This window comes from Wyeomyia smithii, chromosome 2 (genome assembly GCF_029784165.1).
Source record: "Wyeomyia smithii strain HCP4-BCI-WySm-NY-G18 chromosome 2, ASM2978416v1, whole genome shotgun sequence".
Taxonomy (NCBI): domain Eukaryota; kingdom Metazoa; phylum Arthropoda; class Insecta; order Diptera; family Culicidae; genus Wyeomyia; species Wyeomyia smithii.
The window spans coordinates 91,191,815-91,213,269 of record NC_073695.1 but is presented as its reverse complement, the minus strand read 5'-3'; the positions used below and the strand labels follow the sequence as shown (position 1 = coordinate 91,213,269).

Here is a 21,455-nt window from a genome sequence, read left to right as displayed (position 1 = left end):
ACCCCATCGCTCGTGTTGGCGTTCAGCCTGGCAGAGGCCTTACAAGTTTCTTCAATCTCCAATTCATCCGGTGTGCGTGTATTAGTTTGCTCTTGTGTGCATACAGAGTAGCGAAAAAATATGACAAGAGCTGCCAAGCAGCATTTTCCCCGTCATAGAGTATGCAAACGTTGATGATTTCAATGACTTGAATTCCCCTCCAAAATGACATCACGATCTGTAAACTACGTTAGTGAAAAACAAAAAAATCACTTTCTTGCAAGCTATCTACAGCACATAATCATTGGTTTATGGAAACTCATTTGGACCTGTTTGAAAATACAAAACATGTGCCCATCCAGAACAATATCCGCAACTTCGGCAACTCTGGTCAGAAAATATAACATATTTCCATTTCAAGTAAACACTGGGGGACGAAACGAAACCGTTTCAAATTAGACATTTGAGGTTGACGTTTGAGATTCTGATTATGAGTGGATGGAGGGGACAAAAATGAACCAGATCGTTGCATCAATACAAATGCAGCGAGTGAAGTCTTACTAACACATGCATTGCGGTGCTTGGCTGTATGTTCTCCTGCAGAATCACATACAAGCGTGTGGCCGTCATAATTTTTATTACTTTTTGTTTGTTACTTTTTGTGTATAATGCGCAGTCATAAGACACAAAAAGTAATAAAAAATTGCCCTGAAGTAATAAAATGTTCCCCGTTTGCGTTGGGTGTACGAAATGGAGTTGCGCTCCTTGTGTAACAGTTTCAAATGATGGCCTAAACCTTGTTATGAAAGAATCGATTTTTTTTAAACGGTGCGTCCAAATTTTTTGTTTTGAATACGTCCAATAAAAGCTCTTGAATTGATTTATAAAACGCATTGTTTAATTGTAGGACCTATTTCTGATGATAAAAGAAAAAAAACTCCAAAAATTGCCATGTTTTTGAAGAAATATGTGAAAATTTTATAATGTAACCTCGACAGCAACTTTCAATAACCGACATTGTGTATTTTTATAGGATAGAATTACTAATCAATTTTCAGAGAAATCGATTAAGCGTACGAAAAGTTATAGCTTTTTTGTTTTTCAGCAGTTTTTGGACTCATAATTTTCAAGTCTTTTTTACCCCACTTTACCCTTTTCAAAAAATCTAAGATTATGCCAAACATTGATTCATTATATGAAAGAACAAAAGTTGAAGGTTTCAACACTATCTGATCGGGCCCCCCAGCACCTAAATCCCTTGATAAGTATACATAGTTCCCATTCCACCTGCTTTTCAATTACAAAAAAAAAGTTGAAGAGGTTGTTCATTAGACACGACCGCAGAGTTAACGTAGAATACGACAGCCTGTCTTATCTCAATGTATTTTTTTGAATAGGTTCGGGAATACGCTCTTGCTGCAAAGTGTAAGACTTGAGTGAAAAATTATGTGATTCAGGCTCACTAGCTCCAAACTTTGAAGCTTAGCTGAAGTCAAAAAAGGCAAGCCACGTACGCAAAATAGCAAGCCACGTACGCCACATGCTATATAGCAAGCCACACACGCTATATGGCAAGCCACGCACGCTAGCCACATACCTTATATAGCTAGCGACATCCGCTATAGATATTTACACACGTTATGTGCACACACCTTATATACACATACGCTGGATGATGGTGGCTTCTCAAACCACCTGGTGCTGCGAGTCTCTTTCAGTTTCGGGTTGAATTCACCCAACGATATCTGAATTGGATTGCCGCTGGTAAGATCCAACTCAGATCGAAGAGAAGCCGAACTGCAGCTAACCACTATCACCGCTGTTGCCCGCTGCTGATTCACGCTGCCTTTACCTACTGCCATCGGTGTTGATGTCCTGATTTGTAAACTGATTTGCTTGAGGAGAAACAGTCTCTTATATAGCCCAAAGAGTGCATTCCCGGCTAACTAGATACTCCATTTTGTCGTCCTTTTTAGGGAAAGGCAGCAAGCGACCAATCAAACGTCTATATTTGCGTTTCGACAATGTTCAACAATTTTCAATAGTACAATAGTTAGAACAATCAGATTACAATTTTCTGCATTTGGACGGGTGCTTAAATGATTTTCCAATCGATTGCTGCAAAAATGACAGAAATCAATTGTAAACTGACTGAGTTTAAAACGTTTGAAATTGGACAATTTTCGTGACGCTCTCGATGTTTTCGGTTTTGAAACTGGATCCCTGTATTGAAGTTGGGTCCCTGCATATGTTGCAGTAAGACGTATTATACGTCAAAAGTCTGAAAAAAATTGTTCTGGACCCGCCGATAGAACATTTTAATTTTAGTAGCATATTAAATAGGACACCTTGAGCTTTCGAATGATGAGTATAAGAGCGATACTAATTTTTTCGGATAAGTTTATTCTACCAGAGACACCGTGGACAGAATTTGTTTACAGTTTCAAGCGAAGTTACATTTTTGCAGGTTGAATTTTTTACGCGCGTGAAAAATTGAACATGTGGCACTTCGCTTGGAATTCTAAACTGAGCTTTACACACTTAATTTATCTTGGCAAACTTCCCTACATTCCTGATTTTTAGTTAAACTACAAACACGGACTAACAGACATAACACTTTGAGCAACATATAAATCAATCCATCGTTCGGATGGTAACAGTGAGCTTACGAAAAAGACTGCATATCCATAACGGCAAGTTTTCAATTGATTCGGCTGTCATTGCATTGCACAGCTCTCCCTGCCGCTCGTACATTCGGTGCATAACCCAACAGTAACTGTCGACAGCGCACACATGCAATGCCAAACAGGCTGTTATTTTTCATCTTCTTATGTCTATTAGGGCTTGGCAAATGACAGCCTAGAATCTTCGACATCCTTCGGCATGAATCCGAGCTTGATGTCAGGTGATTATGATTCACGGCAGTAAGGCCGATGAAAGAATGAAAGAGAAATGGTGCGAGGCACGTTTTTTCTTACGTGGGGAATAATATCAACTATGGAAACACATATGAAACGGTTTGCGTTGTATTCAATATGCCTCCGGCCTATGAAAAGGGAGAAACAAAAAAATGCGAGTAAATGACAGCAGGCTGTCAACAGCGCAAGCCAAGCCAATAGGACATCCTCAAAATGAGCAAACTAGGCTGTCATGTCTGAACGAACAAAATACATGCGCAAGAATGGGCTATCGTGTGCAACACAAAACAGTTTCGTTGCCTTGTGTAAGCTGTAGCTGTGTGTGAGCTCTCATGAATATCTTATTCATGAGGCTGTTAGAGTGGAAAGAGAGAAAAGTCATTAGTATAGTGTCGCCCTCCAGTCTTTTTCCTAAGCGTGGTAACGTAGTAGTTTACGTGAGTAACACTATCACCACCTGCTGCCGTGTTGTCTCTGCGTCCTGTATTTCGACAACTGCGCTAGCGTACGTGCATGTGTCAAATTTGGAACTACGAAAAATGTATGAGATAGCATGACAGTGCCTCAGGCGACGTTGTCGCGCGACGATTGTTATTTGAATGAAAATTTGAAAGGATCGTTTTTTTGTGGCGATGGAACTTGGTTTCAGTGTTAAGTCTGTTAGTCTGTGCTACATATTTGAATTAAATTTAGATCAATTTTCAGTCTATAAAAGGAAATCTATAATTTATTTCACGAACTGACAGTTCGCGCATTCAATAACCAAAACGAATGATTATCCATATGGTTTAACGATAATCTATACTGTCGGGATTATATCCCGAACTAGTTGTTAGGCACGTTTAATGGTAATCGATTATGCGGGAATTGTCACGTAACCTGCTGATGTTGATGTTGCTTTTACGTGTGCTATGTCAGCGGTTTATTCATAAATTTAACTCAGAAACGTCTTGCGATTTAACAAAAAACTAAAAACGACTGGCGAACGCGTAGTCACTATAAACACTATATAGTGTCTATAGTAGTCACTGCAAATAGAATCTTGATAGGTAAAATGCTGTCTGCAAATCATCAGCTTTATTTTGCTGCAGCGCTAGCTGTCAGTCGAACAAAATACATGGTACTGTTTTTCAGGTTCCATGCACAGTAACGCTACCTATATACGATTGTTGTAAGATGCTATAAATAAATTTGGGCACACTGGACAAAGAATGCTTTCAGTAATGCTGTCAGCTTGCGTAAACAATTTTTAGCAATCGTAAACATTTTGTGCGACGAAAAATGTCAAAACAATTTGTCGGGTTTTCTGACGATGATATTTATAAAATTACTCGTCAGACCAATGGAAAAGATGCCGGTAAGTAAGAACAACGTGAAAAATTGTTAGGCTGTTATTAGAATAACGAATATCAACTCAGGTAAAAACCTATCACGGCCGCATCAAAAACCAGTTCGGTTAGGCGAGAAAACGGTAGTCACCAAAAAGTCCACTTCGAACGACCACATACAAATGAACGCTGCCGACAGCAGTACTGCCACTAGTTGCGTCGATTCCAGCATTTATCCCAATCATCCTATTCAACAGGCGGTTGCTTTCAAACCTCTGCCTGTAATGATGAATGCACCAGAAGACGAATCTATTCTTGTGTTACCTAAACAGAAAGCAGGTTCGGCAGCCTCCGTCGATGTCACAGGAACCATTCCAACTGTGCTTGGTGGTCTTACAACGTCGACCCCAGGTGCGAAACCAGTGGTTCCGGATGCGATAACTCCTTTTAAGGGAATGTCGCTAAAAGATTTTGAGCATCAGAGAAGGCTTATTCAGGAACAAAATCAACAGAAGCGGCAAATGCTTCAAAAGGCAATCGATCAATAGTGCGTTTATATTGTAGAATTCCCATCTGATATCCTACATGAAATTATTTTGTTTCAGTACACAAAAGACAGCCGCTGAAGCATCAAAACTGGAAGAGATAAAAGCTGAGCTTGGGAAGCTAGATTCGGAGCTGGCTTCCGATGTTGCAATCTTAAGAAAACAAATTGATGCTGCCAGTTTACATTTTGCTAATGTGGAGTAAGTTAATTTTATGAAATACTTGCAAAAACGATTCTAATTTCAATTCTTACAGAAAAAATTACCTTAACATTGAGAACCTATTTCTAAAGGCAAAAGTGGAGCTTCACCAAGCACTTGAACGTAAAGAAATGCTTACGGAGCATCTTTGTACTATAATTTCGCACAACGAGGAACGTAAAGCCAAACGGTTATCCGACTTAATGGAAAAGGTGGGACTTTCGGCAAATGGAGATATCGATGACACCATCAACTCAGATGGGTCTTCTTCGTTGGTTTCCTCAACGGTCGATGTGCCGTCCAAGCAATGACACCGAGTGTTCATATGACAGTGGCTCAACCGAAAGCAATCACGTACTAATCTGATATTGATACAACATGAATAACCAAAAACAAACTTATACAGTTTTATGCTGGGTCTTGCAATGTTCATTTTTCATATTCTCGCTTTGTTATACAATTTAATGTTGAATGTGATTATTAGTAACGAATATTTACAATCTACAAATTACCACTTATAATTACTCTACTGATACATAACTTCTCGATACGGTAAGATATTATGAAAAAAAGCCTTCGCTGCAAACAAATTATTTTTAAACATGAAAACAGCCTTAAAATGGTGCTGAGTTGAATATATCGAAAAGTTAACATTAGTGATTACTTCCGTGTTTGACATCTGCGATGCAGAAGGACAATAATAGCGTTTTAACCAGGTCACAAAGTATTGTAATTGCATTTTATACAGTTTTAGAGAAAATTTTACAATTAATAGTTGCACGAATTTTCAAATAAATTACATTAAACACTATAATAATGCCGATGGGTTTCATTGCATGTGAGAATTGTATTACAGTTGTCTGATAGACTATTTATAAAATCGGAATTTCCACCGCAAAATCACTTCCCAAGTTTCAAGAGATATAAACAGTTATACTATCATTCATGTCCCAAATATAAATCATCTTTCGTATTTTGATCAATATGATATGTATCCGATACAGAAAATAGTTTGAATGGAAGCAGTTCAAGGGCTGATGAAATGATATTGCAAATTGATTTCATAGGAGGTTTATTACGTGAGCAAACTTATAATTTTTTATGCTATGTATTAAACATCAAGCTCACTATGTTATCCCCAGTAAGCGAGTTCCGGTTTAAACTGCTTTGCTAGTGACAAATTTATCGCATGCACAAAGCAAAACATAAACTAGTACTGCTTTATGTAAGCCACATGCGCGCACGAAGACTATAGTTGTCCAGCATCTCAGCATAGCGTTCGGAAGCGCGTAGGAATGTTATGCACGCGGTAGCTATTGATGAAACTGGATCGGTTTCTACACTCGGAGTGATGAGGTTTACTGAAATAGGAAGTGTAACGCGGTTTGGTTGATCAACTGAGTAATGATTTTATATATCGCTTTTTTTAACTAATGAGCTGACATGACAGTGTTCCATTATTGTGTATTTATATTTAGTTTGAAAACTCATCATTTCCAGAATTTTACTCTTTAAAACTACAGCTTGACCAGATCGGTACGGCATAAAGTATCGCTAATCTAAAATCAAATCAATGTAAATTATTATTTTATTCTCGTAACACAGTATACAGTTTTTGTTAGCGAGAGAATATAAACATCTCGTATATTTCATATAGGGTATCAGCTCTATTAACGTCATAATTGTCCGATTATCATCAGGGGGATTAATGAAGTCGTAGAGATTAGAGAACTAATATTGTGCAGGATGATGCTTTACAATATGAAGAACCTTCATGCAAGAAACTAAATTTCTAGAACATCATTTACGCTCCCTGACGATAATAGGTCGAGCCTGACGATAATTGAGCTGATGTCCTGTTTGTATATTTTAATCACTAAATGAAAATACTCGCAAATTAGTCTACTTAACATTGTCAGGCCATCCTATAATGATTCCATTCATTTTGATAATGTAACTATTGTTTGGTTTGAGAGAAGGACAGAATTCAAATGGTTAGTTGATAACCTGGAAGACTCCAGTCCACACAGGTTCCTATCTCAAACTTCTCCGAATCATACGATCAGGGGCGCATTAAGGCGAAGAATCATCGAAGGACGATAAATAAGTGAACGAAAATTTTGAAAAATAAAATACGAATGATAATAATAATTTCAATGTTCAGCAGGTTATCAACTTCTCAAGGACTGTCTGGCAATGCCTACTTCTTTAAAAATGCCCATAACATAAACTTAACAATGATGAACATGGGGGCGCCAGATCAATTTTCGCCTACAGCTCGAATTACCCTTCGTCCGCCCCTGCTTACGATCACAATAGTCTGCCAGCTGAAACAAGGGCACAACCGGTTGGTGTGTCCTGAGCAATGTTGTCATCCGACAATAGCTAAGTGAGATCGTGCGACACGATCATTGGGGCGTTAACCATATCCCGGCGGTAGAGGAAATGTCTCGCCAACCCGAGCGTCTGTTCACCAATATACTGCGGCTAAAAACAGCGTCTGTTTTCCATGTTAGGGGCTACTGATCAGTGTCCTGGTGCCAGCGTGGGGCTCCAAATAGTGCTGTCACGATGGTCCTCCGGCGAGACTGGGGGTTGGTGCAAATCTTACAAGCCAACCGTAAAACAATCAGTACAGGAAGCAATATTAATACTGACTGGAACAATCGGCATTGACCTAGGCAACAAAAACGGACAAACGATTGGAAATTCGGATCATGGAACTGCAAGTCTCCTATTTTTTTCCGCAAGTAGAAGGGAGCTAGAAGGGAGTATCGGTACATACTTACTGGTGCTTATTATAGGGATACCATCCGTCCTGATTTAGCAGGACATGTCCTGATTTAGAAGTCCTATTTGGGCTTCCTGACTTATTATTTATATTTTAGCATTTGTCCTGATTTTCTTGAGATATTTAACTGAATTGAGAACAGAATTGCTCAATAAGTGTTTTTGATTCCAGGTCGCAACACTCACTGCGATCGAAATTTTTCATTGCTTGAATCTCACTAGAGTAATAAGACGAATTTCTCATGCGTTGACCGTTACCATTAAGTATCTGGCATTTGTTAAGTTTAAGTTGAAACAGTTTACGTGTTTTGAATTTCTAAAGTATCTACTAATGCGTAATAATTCAAAGTGGTTTGATGAAAGTGGATCGTCAGAGATACACTCGGAATTTTTATCAGGTATTTTTCTACACGTATTTTCGAATTAACGGTTTTTTCACGCGGATTTTTGAATCAAGGGATTTTCAAATTACGCGTTTTTATACGCGGATTTTTTTTATTAACTCGTTTTTCCGCGAGGTACGTATCCCCGCGTAAAAAACTGAGTAAATCGAATATTACGTGTTATATTTGCTCATACTTCGAAGAATAGAATAACTGAGTCGAATTTATGTCCAGAAAAGGTGTCCTGATTTCTAACTTCGACCAGTTGGTATCCCTAGCTTATTACAGGAGTCACTTCACGGTGAAAATTTTCACTTTCAAGCTCACATCACTTTTTGAGACTCATTTCCGATTCCACTTCAAGTGAGGTGACAAAAATTAGCTCCGTGGAAAGAGATTGACATTGAAGTGGAATTTAGAATAAGACAAGTGAAATGAGCATGTTTCCCAGCTCAAAAATTTCTAAGTCCCAGAAAGTCGATTTTATCCGTTTTTAGATAACGTTTCTATATTTCTATTTCATTCTTAACGTTTTCTACATTTCTAAGACATTTGGCAATTTTTTTTATCGGTACCGACAATTTCATGAACTACTGTGCATTTTTTTCAACGACCAAAAGTTGAAACTTTGACCGCTTTGAGACACGGATCGAATTTTGATTCGTTTCATTACTGAACAATAAATCCAATATTTATCATTATATCACAAATCAATTTTCAAGACATATTCCATCTTCGTGGAATCATTTCACCGTTCAAAATTGTCGTGAAATAATTCCACGCGAAACATCGCTTATTCCGTTTTCACTTCAGTGATATGACACTCATAATAACCCAAATTTCACGTTAGATGTCACTTTGCGAAGTTTTTCTCACTCTGATTTCCAGGCCCGTAGGTACCGAGGGGGCTAGGAGGGGCTTAGCCCCCCCACGCGTGTATGTGATTGATACTAGGTGAAAAAATCCAGAAGAAAAATCTGAAATATTAGCAATAAGCATTATTGAATAGTCACCAGTTTATTTAATGTTAACGGTATCAGTTAATTTTTTGGTCGAGCAAATATGCCAAGAAGGATATGTTCTTCAATCTTTTGGTGCGCCAGTATCCTAACTTCCTGCAATATTATCTTGTGATTCATGTTCATGTTCAGTTCAATATATTTTGGCCAGACTTTTCCACATCTCGGAAGCATAACCCAGACCGTGACCTGGCCCGAACAACTCTGTTCCGGTTCGGTCCGAAATAAAATCAGACTATAAAAATTGTAGTCTGACCGGACTTTGAACTAGGCATTCCACACTCTACCTGGTTTGATGGTAAACACTGATCAAACAAAGCCTATCGTAAAATTTAGAATTCGGCTGACGGTTGAATCGCTCCATTCTCTCAGTATTTCTTCGCGAATAGATTCTCTCAGTATCGTTGGTTGACATTGCTCGGCGACTCTCGAAGCTGGTTTTATTTGAATTTCGTTTAACGATAGAGCTCAAAAGTTTCGTCTTCTCGAAAAAAATCATCAAATTTTTTTTCCGATAAGGTAGACCAGATCTCGACGTTTCTGCATCTTTTAGACATTTGGCATGAAAAAATTCGATATCGACGATATCATGAACTTTTACCTGTGCATTTCATCAGTCCGAAAGTTGAAACATTGATCGCTTTGAGGGACGTGTTCCCAAAGGCCGATTTAGCAGAAATTTTGCATGGGGACTTTTGAACCCTACCGCTAAACGATATTCGAATGACCTTTTTTCATACATCTCACTGGCGCCCTACTGTATATCTTTCATTACTCGTCAATTGAGGTGAGTATTTTTACAGCTGGGTATTTGGAAATTGGGTACTTGGAACGTCCGATCTCTCAGTGAACCGGCGCGGGCTGGCTTGCTTGCTCGAGAACTATAGCGGCAGGGAGTCGAAATCGCAGCGATTCAGGAGGTTCGGTGGCCAAATTCCGGAGAAAGGGATTTCCGTGCAGTAGACCCTATTGCACGCACTTCTTTCAAGTACCACATCTACTACAGTGGCGGCAAACCAGCGGAACGGGGTGTCGGCTTCGTAGTGCTGGGAAATCAGAAAACAAGAGTCATCCAGTGGAGGCCCGTAGATGACCGTATATGCGTGTTGAGGATTAAGGGTAAACTCTTCAACTACAGTTTAATCAACACCTACGCACCGACAAACGACAAATCCGATGACGTCAAAAATGAGTTCTATGACAAGCTTGAGCGAATCTATGACGAGTGCCCAAAACACGACGTAAAAGTCGTCATCGGAGACGCAAACGCACAGGTTGGGAGGGAGGAATTCTTCCGTCCGGTCATTGGAAGGCATAGCCTCCACTCGTCAACCAATGAAAACGGCCTGAGGCTGATAAACTTTGCCGCGGCCAGAGGAATGGCCATATGTAGCTCCTATTTTCCACGTTTGAATATTCGGAAACACACCTGGAGGCATCGAAATGAAGAAGCCTGCTCCCAGATCGATCACGTACTGATTGACGGTCGGCACTTTTCGGATGTTACTGATGTTAGGTCTTTTCGGGGACCAAACATTGACTCTGACCATTATCTCGTCGTTTGTAAGATCCGCGCACGGTTGTCGAACGTGCTGAAATCTCGTACAGAGAGGACAACGCGCTTCAACATTCAGCGGTTGAAAGCTGATGGCGTGGCAGCAGAATACGCCAGAGAGCTGGATCAACGGATCGCAGAACAGCAGAAGGAAGGAGTGGAAGATATAAATGGGCTGTGGAGCACCATCCACGGCGCTATCGAAACGACTGCGAGAGAGGTGGTAGGTACGACGCGTGGAAGACAGCCAAATGACTGGTTCGATGCCGAGTGCCAGAGAGCGACAGATGAGGAGAACCGTGCCAGGAGCCGCATGCTCACTGCGGCTACGCGTCAGAACAGAGAGAGATACAGGGTGGCAAGAGCTGCCGAAAATAGAACCCACAGTCGGAAGAAGCGCGAGTACGAGGAGCAGGTGCTCGCCAGCACAGAGGACAGCTATACTTAAAACGACGTGCGGAGATTCTATAGAACTGTCAACAGAGTCAGAAGCAGGAATTTCCCTGTGCCGGTCATGTGTAATGACAAGGACGGCAACCTGCTTACTGCTTACTGATAAACCGACGGTTGCAGCCAGGTGGAAGGAGCATTTTCAGGCGGTATTGAACAGTGAGCAGCTGGATGAGCAGAGCAGGAACCGGATGACGATTATGAGTGACGAACAAGCACATTGAGAGTATACAATGCAAGTAAAGTGCATCGAATATACGAGATGTTCATATCCTCTCATTAAGGGCTATTCCCACTGCTTCCGTTCCGGGACCGGACCGGGACTGGGCTCGTCCGGGACTTTTCATGCATTCACACTGCGCCGTGCTTGAACCGTGCCTGCGCTGCGCTCTGGCTGAGAAATGTTGATGTGTGTATGTGAAAGCACGTCTTTCTCTTTTTTTCATACCGCAGCTCACTCCGCGCGAAATATGTCACTACTACATACACGCATCCACCCGAGTGCCTTCCGTGTACTCTCCGGCCAACACAAAGTATCGTCGGCAACGATAGTTTTTCTCTCGCACTGCGGTAGCCCGACGGCAACTCAACGCTGCCCCGGTCTGGGCACGGCGCGTCGGTGTGAATGCGTTCATAAGAACGCATGCAATCAATCTCAAACGAGCCCGGACGACACACGGAACAGCCACGGCCCGGTCCCGGCCCGGTCCCGGAACGGAAGCAGTGGGAATAGCCCTTTAACAAGAGTTCTAATTTATGTTTAAAGAATAAACTTTTGATTTCCAAACAAATTTTTAGACCAGCAACACTTTATGCTGTACCGATCTTGTCAACTTGTAGTTGAACAAGAAGGACAACGCTCCAAAGGATTCAGAATAAAGTTCTGTTGAAGCGTCCTCCTTGGTTTAGAAGACTCGAATAACGTAGACTTAAGCAGGTATTACACGAAGCAAATATTTGCTATTTTTGGTACGGATTTTATTTTGTGCAAATAAAAATCGTACCAAAAATAGCAAATATTCGCTTCGTCTAATACCTGCTTTACTGGTGTAGAAACATTAGAAGCTATTTGATATAGCTTTTACCAATTTTCTACAGAAACCGTTGCAATCCTTAAATCATACGATAAACTCTCTTTTAAGCAATAGGTTAGCAATTGAGCGCGAGTGATGATTTACCACCTTGCCCATGCTCAACATTCCTGTTCTAAAATAATAAAGCACGTGGTGATGAACTTGCTGCGTGAATTCTAGTGACAGTTGGCAGTGACTGAAAGCTCTCTCCAAATTTTTAAGATGAAATAGTTTCTCTCACACGTAGAGCTTTTGAGCACTTTCGAGCGTGAGAGTGATCAGTCGGTCGGTCGGTCTCAATGCAAACAAACCGTAGCTCGGGTAAAGCTGCCATACCGTGGATGCGGCCTAATGTAGGTAGCGTGCATTTGGCTTATCGTTGTCCGGCCGTGTCGTGTTGTTCAAGCTTTAGAGAACAGGTGAATGAATATAGGGTATATTTATCGTTCGTACCTTTGGCAAACCGTGTCGGTCGGAGAGTGAACGCTTCGCAGTGGAGTCAGTATCTCTTCAGTCGTGTTTCTCGTCGGACGCGGTTGACCGTTGGCTTTGGTGTAGTTTTTGCGCGTACAGTGTAGTGCACATTTGCACGGATTGTTTGAAAGTACATTGGAATTAGAAAAAATCTTTTGCGTGTTTGGTTTTACGGAGTTTAAAAATAAGTTACGTCATCGTAGTTCTATTGTCATCATTGACATAAAGTTAGGAGTGAAATAGTTTGGTGTTTGTGTGCAAAGTTTGTGAATCTTCAGCAGTTTTTGTGCATCTATAGATTCAGGTGATGCGCAGTATTTGTGTGCTACTGCAGCACACTATGAACATATTCGCATAATACCCAGCTGTTGTGAAGTCATATAAGAGGAACGAGAAACAAACTATTATCAGTTATGTTAACTTCAGCAGCCAACGTTCGTGAATATGGAAATGAAAATTATCTCCTTCGTTTGCCCACTGTTTTGCGTATTTATCTTTTGTATTTTTCTCTCATGCAAGAATTATAAATTGCGCCAAATACAAACAGGACCGCAAAGAATAATGCATGAAAAACAACTCATCTTCCCATCGTCTGCTGCGGTGAATCTCCGCTCCGTCGTCTTCATCATCAACAACGGTCCGAAACGTTTACTGTGGCTCGTGCTCTCCAACACAAAAGATTTAAACGTTATTGTCGTCAAACTTTTGTTTTCGCTTCGCTTTTAAACGAGTGCATGCTAATTGTGTCGTCGCTGCTGGCTGACTCGTTAATTCAGCAACTTTGCCATACTTGAAGCGGTGATGCTGCTTCTGTAGGTGAGAGCCTAGCTGCTGATGCTGATTGACGAATGGTATTCTCACCTACTTTGTAACCTTCGTTATGTTTCTAAATTAAATTGGTGCGAGATGAGTGCGCTATTGCGCTCGAAGAGAAAACTGTGATCTTGCGAAAGGTCAAAACGAACACATGTTGATCCTATTTTCGTACCATCTCATTGTTGTGTTGTCATTTCAACAATAGAGGTTTCGTGCCATCGTTTTTTACGCGGTGTCCTTGAATATGGCAGAGCTCTCAGTGCATTTTTATTTCAGGGTTTAATGGTCATGTTCCTGTATGTGACATTATTTTGACTTCATGTTATACTCTAAACTACGATCACTAACAATAATTTTGAAAAACTTGAAGCTTTTCACACAAGAATTGAATTTGATGAAATTTTTACAGCTGGTACCGTGGAATGGGGTGAAATTGATCAGTGAGGTGAAGTTGATCACCTGAAAATTCGTGATAAAAAATACTAATCAAAAGATACTGATCTTACAACGAGACAATGTTTACGTGTCCTAAAATGCAACTTTTGCAAGATTCACTTTACTTTCAAAGTTAACCCTTGCATGCCTGGTGCAATTTTACACATTTGTAGTCAAAACTCCATACCATTAAAGTAGTACTGATGGGTTCGCAGGAACCCACAAAGATTTTAATTTCAGAGCTAGTTTTTGAGCTTTTGCAACATATCGACTTGAATCGATCTAACGATGATCAAATAAGAGAAAATTTTGCAAACTGCCGCTCGTGAACCAAAACGAATAAGTTTTAACCTGAATATCGTTATTTTCGTTTCCAAACTAGCTGTGATTGATATTTTTCAATTCAGAAATCATCATTTATCATGAACATATCGAAAAAAGCACATTTCCAATAGAATGTATGGATTTCAAGGGTGATTATAGAATTCTCGAATTCATTTCATGAAGTAGACGATAGAAATTTCGCCAATAGCCTGGAGGTTTTCTAGAGCCCATACTAGTACTTGATTTAAATGTATACTGTTTAGGGAAAAATGTACATAAGTCTAGTTAATTGGGGAATATTATAAAAATTAACAATCTCACCTCGTTTCATGGTACGTCTTTAGCTGATAAATAGTAACCTTTCAATACAATATGTTAAGGAGTGATGTTTTGAGGCATTGAAAAATATTAGAAAAAAAAGCATTTTTGACTTTACACAGTGCGTTGAATGGTAACATGGAACAACAATCCAAAATCGTGGGAAGCTGGATACCGGGTTCTGAGTAATAGGCTGCTGCACGATTGCTCCATCGTCAAACGAAATTCGAATGTTATTATCGAATTGAACATAACTACGCAACGGTTTGTCTAAACAGCACGAGCGATGTACGGTAAGCGGTATCGTTAATATCAGGAAAACACTACATCTTCTACGTTGTTCTCTCCTATTCTCTCTCTCTAATATTCTCCCGCACTCATGCCTACTACAACGTTACCCGTATTAAGAGTAAAGTTGGGTAGAATGCCATCTGGTCTTGGAGACCTCATAGGTTTGAAGGACCTTAATGCCCAATTAATTGAAGCATCCGTGAACAGCCTTAAAGAGAGCAGAACCGAGTCGTTGGGCGTAGTATGCTTTGTTCTCGGTCATTGCTGCTCCTGTGGTAGTTAATCGTTTTTACATGTTTACCCAGAGAAGTGCGGGTCCATAAGAACCTGTAGCGATTCATTAGGGCTTATGGGAAGACTGCCGACCTCTCTTTTGACTGCCCTAGACCGTTGCTGTAGTATATGTACATCGATTTCTCGAGTTGTGTGATTTCGGGTATCGTTTGAGTGTCCTCGTAGAACTTGATGCTATAAATTCTGTAAGTCATGCGTTGCTCAGCATTGTACTCTGTGAACAAGCACCTGGCCTCACGGCAGAGGTTATTGACCATTTCGTTCCAGTGAATAATACTGAATAATTCAACCGGTTACGGTCCGTACCTCTGGAGAGCCACAAATCTTTCGACCAAGACTTTATGTTTTCTATCAGCCATCGTTAGGCTCGACATGACCCGTTTTCTATGATGATTCTTCGCAAAGACTTTACAGAAATATTGATCTCCTTGGCAAGTTTCCTAATAGACCGTAGCTGGCTGCGAGGAATCTTTGCGTGGACAGATTTGATCACATTTAGCGTACGTACAAACACGGGACTCCATCCTACGAGCTCTGCTACGTAGGACCAACCTGTAAAGACTTTTTAATGCAATAAACTGTGGCCAAATGACATCCTTCCACCCTGGAAATCCCCTTCACTCGTGATTCATACAACTACTCTACACTCCGTCTTCCAATTTATCGCCAAGTATCGATCGCAGAGCTTTATGCTCAAAAACTCCAAGCGCTTGTCGATTAGTTTCTTTCAGCATCCATGTTTCATGTCCGTAAAGGGCAACCGAGAGGATCAGCGTCCTATACAGCGCTATTTTTGTGCGAGTTTTCAAACTGCTTTTTGGCATACTTTTTCATAAATTCGCAAAAAAATAATTCCGATGTTCTCATGCATATTAACTCAACCAAACACACTGTTAACAGAGATAAGTCTTTAGTTACAAAAATTAACCCAATATTCAAGCCTAAATATTATCGCATTTTTTCCTGCCGCACACTGTAGTGAAAATTATCAGTCTCAAGTTACTCGGGGTTCCAGAATTGAAGTAATGGTAGAATATGGAAGAATCGTACCACAGTTTTATCGACTTTGCTACAACCATACTTTGTTTTCCAAGATAGTATCTGTTTTTCCAAATGCGAGCATTTTTCTTTTAAATCGCTTACTCAAAAAGAACTTCATGCTACGAAACAAAGTCAATTTCATCTGACAATGTTTCGTATTAATGAATAAAACTAATGATTCATACTACAATTCATAAAAATCATCTTTAGCGGATCTTTAGGCGTCGCAAAAACGTGTTGATGGGTGCGCTGAAGTCTAACAAATCTGCAGCATTGTTGAATCGCATTGCCATGAACCTGATCGCATCATTCTAGCCGTATCGACTATATCTTGTGTCTGTGTTCAGAAGTTGACGCCTTCGCAGATACCTTTCCGGAGCATACCCAATTTCGTTGATCAGAACCTTTACAATAAAAATGACTTGTGAGTTGGATCTTCTTCTCTCCAATCCTCAATCCCTAATAGCAAGCAGCGGTGCTCATAGGGAGGGATGGTCATAGCGTTGTGCCAAAGCAGATGCTTTCTTGCCATACGCACGAATCTTTTCTGGACAGTTTCTTTGCGATCAATCCGAATTTTGTTGAATTGACACCAAGCAACAACACCAGGTTCAAGCATCGAATGTACCAGGGCGCAAAACAAGGATTGTATGCATACTAGATCTCTAAAACGCATCGGCAATTCTGAAGATGACATCCTCGTAGTGTGTCCCGAATGTAAGCTGGCTGTCCAAAATAACACGCGCTGGAGTCCTTGCCTAGGCAAGCTGATTGATTGTAGCTTTCTGCTGAAGGTGATGACGTAAGGAGTCTTCAATAACTTTAGTCACGGAAGGCATCAAGCAACTTTTGGCAGTCATTAAGGCAGGGTATAGTCATGAAAATTTTCACATCGTCCGCAAAGATAAGCCGTGTACCTTGCGGTAATATAGCAGTAACGTCGTTGATGAAGAGTGAGAAGAAAAGTGGGCCCAGATTGCTTCCTTGCGGTACTTCAAAAGAAGTAGTATTAAATGGCTCAGAATGTGACGACCCAATAAATACAACTCTGTTAGTCTGCTATGATATAAACCATCTCACAAACACGGCCCTAAATTATTCAGCTCTTGGAGCAGAATGTCATGATTTACGTGATCAAACCGCTACCTTGAAGGATGTGTACACAAGCATCCACTTGCAAGCCCGCATCCACTGAGCGAGTACACAACGAAGAGAGCTGCGCCAGGTTGATTGCGACGGATCTCTTGGGGTAATCTAGCTTTAATAATCATATACCAACAAACAATTTTATTGGGAAACAGTTTATCCAGCATTAATTCAGCTGAAACCCGTCTAATATCAGCTTAACAAGCTAAAAATCAATTGAATTGTTTATTGGGATGTTTACACGAATTCAACTCTGATTATGCACTAATTTCGCACATGTGCAAATTTTACACATGTTGGGACCTCAACTTCGACGTTTGTCTGCGATATTGATGTTGTTTCGCACTATACAACTTGTGTATGCATAGTTAGTAAAATTTTCTAAATTCAATAAATGTTGGTAACATTTTAATCAAGAAGCTGTCAGGGAATAATATCGAACTAAAAACGATAAAGATGGCAACTGAGTTATCTGATAGGCTTACTATTTAAAAAAACAAACATGAGTTAATCCACCTACGGTAAAATCCGACCTGTCTTACTTTTTTACAGTTTGGAATTTGTGGTTAACCGGAACGTGTTCTGAAATGTCTGTACGTGACCAGTCACGTCCTACACATAACCCATAAAGCGCACAAAACAAAACAAACATTTTTTGCTTTATGCCTTTCTACATATCACTTGTAGCAAGCAGCTGATCTCGAATGAACGGAGCTTATTCGGCTGTTTCGAAAACATTGACAGCTGGTCGACGCATAATTGAAAGCTATAGAAAAACCTGTGAGACAATGACGTTAGTGACAGGAATGTGATGTTGATTCTTTTTTTATTATTTACACACTTGATTTATAACTCAAAGGTAGTTACCGCCCATTGAATGGTAATAAAAATAGCATCTAGATAACAAAATGGTTTAGGAAGGAACGTTGATAGATTTTGATAGTTTTTACGTTAAGTTGCAGAAGCATTTCAGTTATTCAGTTCGAATGTTTATTACCAACAGTATATAAAATTCTTCCACGAGCAAGCATTTTGCTCACCTTGCTAAATTTTTTTCCAATCGAAAGCGACAGAGCATAGAAATTGAACGTTTTGATCCAAACCCGTTTCATTTGCCATTCGCTGACTCTTTTTTTACCTCAAGGACATCGCCATCAATGTTTTGTGAAGTTTAAAAACCCCATTCCAATCCGGAGGCACTATCACACTCCGTTTGCTGATCCAACGACCGACCGGCGCGACAATGGGCTGCAGGCTATCGTATATGTACTTACCGTTGCTTGGATGCAGACACAATCGGACGCGGCGACTTATACTGGTTGATACCCATAGTAGCCGTTACACAATGTAGCAAGTGCTTTACAAGGTAATCCCAACCTAATGGAACATTAGCTCCGGAAAATTACACCCACGAAAAAAATAACGCTTTTGAGCCGTCGTGTAACGATTCCGAGCTCGCTTTCAATGGCATTGTTTAAATCGCTTTGCAAACGTCATTACAGTGTGAGCTAAAATTTAGACGATTCTCGGTTCCCTTTGCTCTAGATGACAATCAGCACCGGGCCTACAAAGTGATACAGATACGTGATGCGGGGCATTTCGCGACTGACAAAAAAACAACATTCGTTTGGACTGTCTGTTGTATTTGTTGCGGAAATTGCGGCTAAAATGTACCCATTACAGAAAAAAGTTATTATAGAATATTGTAATTATTTAGCGTTATAAACCAAATGTAGTCATCCAAATGATTGACTAGAATGGTCAATGTACCGGTTATTGGTTAGTTTTTGACTGCGTTAAATTCCCGGCTGCCCAAAATTGTTGCCAAACGATGGTTTGTGGTTGGTTGTTCAACTATTTTGTTGACAAGTGCGGTTACATTCAAGTACCTATAGATATAAATTTGTTCGATAAGCACTGCATGTGGTACCGAAGAGTGGTCTAGTTGCCGTGCTGAACCACGAGATGTTGAATTTCGAGCTGAATGAATGGGAAAAAACGCAGAAGAAAGATTACAAAAGCCAAATAAGCTGGAAATAATAACAAAAGTGAACCGAATCCAAGCGTTAGATGAAGTGTAGAAGTGGAGCACACAAACCACAGACGAACAGAGAAGTTGTTTGATTATGGAATAATTGTTGTGTTGTTGCTGCTCGGCGGGTCTCTCAAGAGTTGGCGCTACCGTGCAGGCGGTGCGATGCGGTAGGGTCAGTTTGAGTGCGCATTGTTCAACTGCTGTATGACTGTGGGCCCGGTTGATGTAAGGGTACGGCAGTATAGGTAAATATGTACTTCTAGTGGATATCACATCATCAAGTACCGACCGCCGCCGCCGTCATCGTCGGTCACTGTTTGTGGATGAGAAACGCAAAAGTGCTGACGGGAGATGTGGCAAAGAAAAGCTGTTTCGTTATATAAAGTTTACTATAGCTTGTTTTGCAAAGTGAGGTAGTGGAGGAGAGCAGAATAAACAAGTGTGTTTAGAATTTGATTTCAAGTGGTTGCAGCGTTGTTCGTTCATATATTCCAACCTGAACAAACAAAACGCTTGCAGCATACTCTGGCGGAGATATATGCTAGGAAAAACACGTAGAAGATACGAGAAGAAGACGACATGGATTCGCTTCGATATCTGCCCATGATATCGATAGTGGCAATTTGTATTGCTTTGGCAGTTACGAGGAACAAGACTGCGGATTACCCTGTCTCATGGATAAGTACCTCGGGAATTCCTGTGGGGTTATCGTAATGAAAACTCCGACAGTATGGATGGGCCATGAGTGGTGCGACGGTGAGTAGATTTAATAATTATTTATTGAATTACAGTTTCATATGAATCATGCATTACGCCGGTGTTTTTTTTTTCTTCAGATGAAAAATCGAAGCGAATGTTTTATTTTTCATAGGAGGGGTTCGTTTTCAATTTCAGTATGTTATAATAAATTATCAGCTATTTTTTTTAGAAATGTGTTGATGTGAGAAAAAAATATAAAACCTTTTTGTTTCTTATTGTTTAGAATTATCGGTAATAAAAATATTCAATGGAGTTACAGAGGCATTGACAGAACTTTTCCACTTCACCGAATAGGTAGAGAAAACAGCTAAGATTCCTTGCAATCGACAACATATGATACAAAGATTTTTTCCTTTTACAAAAATGCTTGTATCATCACAGAATAATGACTTTGTGCATCCTGGAGCCCAACATGTTGTACCAGACTGGATCCGAGATTGAACCCTTGGGCATTCTTGCTTTTACGATAAATTCATCGGATTTTAAATTCTGATAGACGAATTTTAAAATTTAATCGGTTATTTTAAAATTTTCAAATTTTTTTAAACTTTGATTATAAAAAATGGCAAATTGAACGATTTTGCAATAAAATTTTTATGCCAAACACTGTCGAATATTTCTATGGCGAAATTTACTGTTCATCTGTAAAATTTTATTTTTTATTCATTTGTGCATTGTTCTGTTGAGAAAAATTCCCTCAAACAATTAACTACTCGAAGGATTGTCGACTTGTCGATAACTTGAAATTTCTGCTAGATTCTAATTCTAATTTGAATTTTCGCGAGATTTTCAAGGCCAGTTTAAGGTTGAATCATATTCCATCAAAATGGAGGGTAGTAAGAGTAATCTTCATATCTAAAACTAGGACGCATTCAAAATCATTCATACCCAATAGTCTTTCTTCGGTTTTGTTAAAGACAAAGTTCTGAATGATTTCATTCACAGATGGCCTAAAAATAGGTACAAAAACTGGTGCGGGAATCTTCGGTCCTGGAATTAATATTTCAGTGGCTATGGGACACTGGCCAACAGTGTTTCAACGGAGATTTTTGCAAATCTTGAATGTGCGAGTGCTTGTCTGACTAGAAAATACAGACGTGCAAATATTTGTATTTTCTCTGACAGTCAGGCAGCGTTGAATTCACTTGGTGCTTAGAAATGTACATCCGAGATTGCCTGGGAATGTATTCTCACATTGTGACAGCTGATAAAGTAGTAGAAACCAAACATTTAGCAGCGCTTGTCTTTTTAATAGAGAAAATATAATACATTATTTTCAAA

At 40.0% G+C, this 21,455-nt stretch overlaps 2 protein-coding genes across 3 annotated transcripts in view; both read left to right on the top strand.

The window, feature by feature from the left end:
* Positions 1-4,122: 4,122 nt before the first annotated feature.
* On the top strand, positions 4,123-5,774 carry LOC129722938 (RAB6-interacting golgin). Its single transcript, XM_055676805.1, has 4 exons — positions 4,123-4,254; positions 4,316-4,772; positions 4,831-4,971; positions 5,027-5,774. The coding sequence occupies exons 1-4, from the start codon at positions 4,179-4,181 to the stop codon at positions 5,280-5,282; spliced, it is 930 nt and encodes a 309-aa protein (XP_055532780.1). The 5' UTR covers positions 4,123-4,178; the 3' UTR covers positions 5,283-5,774.
* Positions 5,775-12,729: 6,955 nt separating this feature from the next.
* The window catches only part of LOC129721019 (sodium- and chloride-dependent neutral and basic amino acid transporter B(0+)), a 197,537-nt gene continuing 188,811 nt past the window's right edge, over positions 12,730-21,455 (top strand). The window contains exon 1 of one of the 2 annotated variants that reach the window (XM_055673050.1): positions 12,730-13,019. The gene's annotated coding sequence lies outside the window, so the exon portion shown is untranslated. The other variant, XM_055673051.1, reaches the window with a different exon arrangement.

Bases quoted from the DNA above. Each gene is read 5' to 3' on its own strand.
- LOC129722938 (XM_055676805.1), top strand. From the start codon at position 4,179: ATGTCAAAACAATTTGTCGGGTTTTCTGACGATGATATTTATAAAATT. The intron at 4,255-4,315 runs GTAAGTAAGAAC...ATATCAACTCAG, and splicing joins GACCAATGGAAAAGATGCCG to GTAAAAACCTATCACGGCCG. The intron at 4,972-5,026 runs GTAAGTTAATTT...CAATTCTTACAG, and splicing joins TTACATTTTGCTAATGTGGA to AAAAAATTACCTTAACATTG.